Source organism: Crocuta crocuta, unplaced genomic scaffold (assembly GCF_008692635.1).
Source record: "Crocuta crocuta isolate KB4526 unplaced genomic scaffold, BGI_CrCroc_1.0 scaffold344, whole genome shotgun sequence".
In the NCBI taxonomy this organism is placed as follows: domain Eukaryota; kingdom Metazoa; phylum Chordata; class Mammalia; order Carnivora; family Hyaenidae; genus Crocuta; species Crocuta crocuta.
The window spans coordinates 1,155,147-1,161,146 of NW_027533081.1; the positions used below are offsets into that span (position 1 = coordinate 1,155,147).

Below are 6,000 nucleotides of genomic sequence, written 5' to 3' on the forward strand. Positions count from 1 at the left end.
AAATGGGGAATGTCAACCAACGGTTATGGAGTTTCTTTTAGAAAATGTTCTAAAATGTAGACTGTGTTGACGGTTGAACAACTCTGTGAATATCCTAAAGACCACTGAATTGTAATACTTTAAAAGGCTGAATTGTGTGGTATATGAAGTAAACCTCAATAAAGTTGTTATTAAAACAAAAGAAAATGCTTTGTTTTGTTTTTAATATTTTAATGTTTACTTTTGAGAGACAGAGACAGAGTGTAGGGAGGGGAGGGGCAGAGGGAGAGGGAGACACAGACTCTGAAGCAGGCTCCAGGCTCTGACCTGACAGCACAGAGCCTGATGCGGGGCTCAAACACATGAAAGGTGAGATCATGACCTGAGCCAAAGTCAGATGCTTAACCGACTGAGCCACCCAGGTGCCTCAAGAAAATGTTCATTATGTATATCCAGAGCGCAGACCCCTCCACACCTCAGCACTCTTCCTTACACTTACATGTAGTCACAAATACAACATACAGGTGGTTTCTCTTCTGGAAACTGCTTTCTCTGGCTGGTAATCCTGATCTTTCCATTTCGAAAAATGTTCACCTCATCTAAACACACAGATCATGTCCACGTTTACCGAATTGACCTCTACATGTCTTAACAGTTGGTTTATCCAAATCAGTATCCCATTGATGGCCACAAACGGCATCTGCTTTTAATTCTTGACATGAAAGGATGTTCTAGAACTCCCAACACCACATGAAGGATCAAAGCGCTCGGGGCAGACCCAGAGCTGCCGAAGAGTCTGCACAGTCAGGATCTGCGAAGCAGGGCAGGTGCAGTGGGGCAACAAAAGCCCTGGGCATCAGCCCCTCCTCGCACAACCGGGTAACACTAGCCAAGCCGCTGGCTCCCTTGCGCCTGTTCTGCTTCATCTCTACAAAAACAGCTCTGCCCCGGGAAGAACACTCCAATGAAAGGAGGCAGTCACAAGAAGCCATGGCACCTGGCCCAGGACGAGAGCACACACAGCAGAAATGCTCCCCAACTACTCCACCTGTGACATTCCTCGGCCTGCGTCCTAGCTCGAGGCCTCCACTTCCACAGGCATCACCTTCAGCACTTAACGAAATATGACAGGAACCCTTCTGGGCCCACGTGTCAGGGCCCTGTGGGGCTTCAGTGAGGACCCCATGGGGAGTACTCTTCCTCAGAGGAACAACTGGACCCCACCGAGCACCCTACAAGACTCCTGGGAGCTGACCATGAATGGATGGTGCTGGCAACGGGGTTGTGGTCAGAGGCCGGGCATACATCCTCCCCGTATGTATACCACGGACACGTGGGAAGAGTGACAGCATGCTGACGGTAAAGGTGACAGTGCCCATGGTCAATCAGTGAGCAGCCACCCCACCCCCACTCTGCAGGCAGATAGCTTCCAGAATCTGCCCCACACCCTCCCCTTCCTGAGTCTCTCTGCCAGGGAGGGTGGCTCCACCCACCAAGGCCTTACCCGGGTCTTGGCCTTCAGGAACACATGGCTCTCCATATCCTTGCTGGATTTACTGTGGGCCACACCAGCTTTTCTCATGGCATCCTCACTGTAACACAGAAGAAGAAGAGATGTTGACACATGCCTGTAAGTCTGCTCCTGCACGGTTCCAGGACAGCAGGCCCCACAAGGCAGCCGCCCCTGGATGGAAGAGGTGCTGTCCCGTGGCATACCAACCTAGCCAAGGTCCGTCCAGGAGAGGCATCAAGAGAGGGACTCTCAGCACAGCAATAAAAGGCAAGCTGAGCAAGGGAGTAAGAGGGCAGAGCTATGAGAAGGAAAAAAAACAACAACAGGAAAGCTAGACTCCACAAAGCAAAGCAGCTACCCCCAGCACAAAAGACCAGAGGATCTAGGTCCTAGGAGTCGCTCACAACCCACACAACATCTAGTATACTCAGATGGCTAAGTAGCGAGCGCCCTCAATTTCCTCTGAGTGGCCTGGGTCCCCACTCAACTCTGGCATTAAGAACCGTGGGGCTCCAGCTCCAGTCTCCTCCTCTGTAAAACAAAGGGGCCACACGAAGTCAATTCTTAGTCCCTCTCAAAGTATGTGGGACGTGCAGGTTCTCCGAGTTGGACAAAGAAAATAAACCCCACAAATGTGGTAAACACTTAAGAACACATTTGCCAAAACATGTCCAATCAGAGACAGAATGCACCAGCTAATGCTCTGCTAAGATACAGCCACATACACCAGCTAAGCCTGAGCTCCCTGTGAATGGCAGCACACCCCCTGCCGAACACACACAAAGCTAAGAACATGTCTATGTCTGTTAGAAACGAAGGGGCATGTTAGGCTTGGGTCCCAGGGCTGGGCCCATCTGCTCACAGCCTGCCCTCTCTCCCACTGCTGGGCATACTGATTAACAAATGAACAAGCATGTCAGGACTCTGCTGCCTCACCCCAGGAGAATTAAAAAAGCCTGGTCCAGAGGCTCCTGGGTGGCTCAGTCAGTTAAGGGTCCGACTTCAGCTAAGGTCATGATCTCATGGTTCAGGAGTTTGAGCTCTGTGTTGGGCTCTGCACTGACAGCTCAGAGCCTGGAGCCTGCTTCGGATTCTGTGTCTCCCTTTCTCTCTGAGCCTCCCCTGCTCATGCTCACTCACTCTCTCTCAAAAATAAATAACTTAAACATGCCTGGTCCAGCTGGTGCTAGAAAGCCTTCTGACTGCTCTAAACAAATACACAGACAAACCAACCCCAGGGTACTGGAAGAGTGTGCACATGGGGCTGTGGGATCATGTTTGTGATCCTTAAAGAAATCCAGAAAGGAGGCCAGATGCTAAGGCTTGGACAAATCTGTATTAATGTGTAAAAGCAGAATAAAATGAACCTGACTCACCACACTGCTAGATAACTCATTAAACACAGGGGTTCAGAGTCCCTACCCCCATCTGTTTCCCCAACCTTCACCAAGGAAAGGAAGCAAAGGCATGTTCCTGTTAACAAGGCAGCTGGGATGGAGCAGACACACGCGTGAGGGGCAGTGTGACCAGGGCCACAAGAGTGGAGCAAAAGGAACAATGCAGGAGGACAATACAAGATCAAACTCATGGGGAAGTGAAGCTGGCAGGCATCTATATGTGGAGATCAAGAGTCGTCACCCAGTTAGGCTCTAAGTCACTGAGCATTTCTGACAAGAGAACTGACTAAGCAAACCCGCTTTCAGGGCACCTCACCCGTCCCCCCACCCTCCAAGGCCATACCTCTTCCCTTCCCCACCTTCTAACAGCAGTGTGAGGCAAACCCCACCATGGAGACTTGCCAGGGCTGAGGGCCACAGAGCCACAGGAGGGGAGGGGAGAGGAGCAGACAGGGCAAGAGGGTACTTGCTGGCCACTGGAACATGCTGGAGGCTGGCTGAGGGGAAGCAGAGAGGCCATGGATAGAAGGTGGAGCCAGGAGCCAAGGTGTGAAGCACAAAAAGGGAGAGGGGGGCCTAAGGACTCTGAGAGGGGGACTCGATTACGCAGATGGGCTCTGTGCCCAAGACAAGCAATCTCCAAGGGCTTAGGCAGGCTCCTGGCTGGCGGAAAGCAATTCTCCCAAGCTGCTGGCTGGCCATTTTTAATGGAGTCAGCAAGATTCACAGGCCCCACTCAAACTCTGTGCCCTCTGACTGCAGCAAAGACACCTGGCACCATCCACAGAGACAAGACACAGACACCGGCTTAAAAGCTTTGAAGTGGTGGGAACTTGCCAGGTCCGAAGGCACCAGATCCCAGGGGATGTGCTGGAGGAGGAGCCCTGCCCCATCCTGGTCGGAGCGACACCACGGAGGACACGGACAGTGTGGTCCCCAGCTGTGACTCAAAGAACCTGAGGAGCATCGTCAAGGCAGGGGGCCAGAAACAGGCCTCTCTTGACCAGCCAGGACACACACAGTCACAAGAGCAAAAAGAACTAGGATAAACGTCCACCGAAAGGATTGGGCAGCTGTGGAGCCAAAGAGGAAGGCCACTCTTCAGCTGGGAGCCAGGGCTCTGCGAGGCAGCACCGGGCCCATGTCACGTATGTGTCCTTCCCACTGCTGCACACAACACCTGCCCAAACAGGCCCTGCATGTTTGTTGGCTGAAGAGTGAAGAGGTGCCCTGAGCACTATTCTCAGTTCTGCAAACCATATTTTTTAAAATGTTTTTGCTCCTGTTTCTAGTCTGCAGATCACACTCCACAGAATACAAGATGAGGCGAAAGAGAAACCAGGCAGTTCTGCTCTCTGTTACCCCCCCCCACATTTTCCCCCAAGGAGGCCCTGTCCTTTCCTTTTCAGCCAGCTCAGCATCTTGCCGTCCATTATCTGCTTCTAGCTGCACAAGGAACAGCTTCTCATCAGGGCTTCAGGGTGGTGTCCCTTCCTCTTTGTGTACCAAAGACCAACGTGCTCGCTGCATGAGGCTGTCGTGGGCCTCAGCCCCACGATTCAGGGCAGCCGCCCACAGATGCAGGACCAGCTGCTCTCCAAAGCCCCCTGTGCTCTGTCCCCACGATGCCTACAGAAGCAGCTGGACCTGGATGGCCACTCCTCAGCCTCTATCTCCAGAAAACATAACCCTTCCAGCAACTGTCACTAAACAAAGGCAAACTAGCTCACAAGAAAACAGACCTAAAGACAGAGTGGTGGTTACAGGCTCAGAGAAACAACTTAGAAGAACAAACAAGTCCTGGGGAGCTCCACCCACACGAGCTGAGGTCAGTGCTGGGAAGCCAAGGGCCTGCCCAGCCGGGGGAGGTCAGGGAGCAAAACCAGGGCCAGCTCACAAGGTAGATACTGATCAGTGGTCCTGCTACAGTTCCAGTACCAAGGCAGCCATTCCTGACCCTGAGGCTGCCAGGAAGGCGGCAGCACCCTAAAAGAGGGGCCTGTCTGGTGGCCACTGCCTGGGCGTGCCCAGACCTCTGAGATAGATGGAGGACTGACACGGCTCAGGAGCAAGCAGTTCCCTGTTTCAAGCTGGGCTCCACAGCTCCCCTGGTATATCTTCCTCCTGGCTGCCATGGCTACACCAGTCTGCCTGGTCAGAGTTCAACTGGTATCTGGTTTAGACCAGAGTTTCCTGGGGGAGGACCTGATCCACCCCACAGACCCTGCGAACTCCACTACCAGGAGGTCAGAGGAGGCACTTCCTGTCTAGACCCTGCCTGAGCAGAGGGCATTGACACACCGGAAAAAAAAATCCCTGTAACCTCAGCTCTATGTCCAACAATTGCCCACACTGGAAACCCGGGAACTCCCTCTTCACTTACTAATTGTGACTTCTGTTCCTTAAAGTTCAAGTCCTCACCTCATCTCTCACTGTACCTCTGGTGGTCCTACCTGATGGGCTTCAGTCTCCAGGTCATACCCCCACCACCTCTGCCAGATCCCCAAGCCACATGACTGCCAATGAGAGTGGGAAGTGACCCAGGTTCTGTCCCCATCTGCCTCAAGGGCCCCTCATTCCTTATCAGCAAAGGAGACAGCTGTGGAGCCCACTCCTACCCCCCTCCCAGAGCCCTGCTACCAAGTATGCTGCCAATCATCCCACCAGCCCGGACTGTTGGGCCCTCTGACCGTGTTCCTACCCAGGCACCCCCACTCTCTGCCTCAGAGAAACCTCATGGTCACCCTGGACACACCCATGGCACCTCCTATGGGAACTGTCAGCTCCCTGTCAGTCAGCCCTGCTGTCCTATCAACCCTTAGAGAGCAGAGATTGGTATGCAGCAGGCAGTAATCAGTACCAAATAATTGCCTATTTTTAACACAAGGAGTGGTAATGCCACGCATTTGGACAGGTATAATATACAGAATCGAGAATCAGTGTGGCAGGTACAGGGGAAATCAAGGCTGGAACAAGCACGCCCAGGCAGCAGCGGCCAGGGTGACGGGAAGCTGTGTGCCAGGATGGGCAGAAGTGCTGGGCACCAGACCTGCAGGAAGCAGACAGGAAGAAGGGCCTGAGCTCCAGAATCACCCAGACCTCATGCAGAAT

General features: G+C 53.0%; 1 protein-coding gene across 1 annotated transcript in view; it reads right to left on the reverse strand.

Moving 5' to 3' along the window:
• MED15 (mediator complex subunit 15) overlaps positions 1-1,571 on the reverse strand; it is a 48,573-nt gene extending 47,002 nt beyond the window's left edge. The window contains exon 1 of the mRNA XM_077745937.1: positions 1,484-1,571. Within this exon, the coding sequence (XP_077602063.1) occupies positions 1,484-1,561 (78 nt within the window). The 5' untranslated portion in view covers positions 1,562-1,571. The remainder of the gene's footprint in view (positions 1-1,483) is intronic.
• Positions 1,572-6,000: the final 4,429 nt, after the last annotated feature.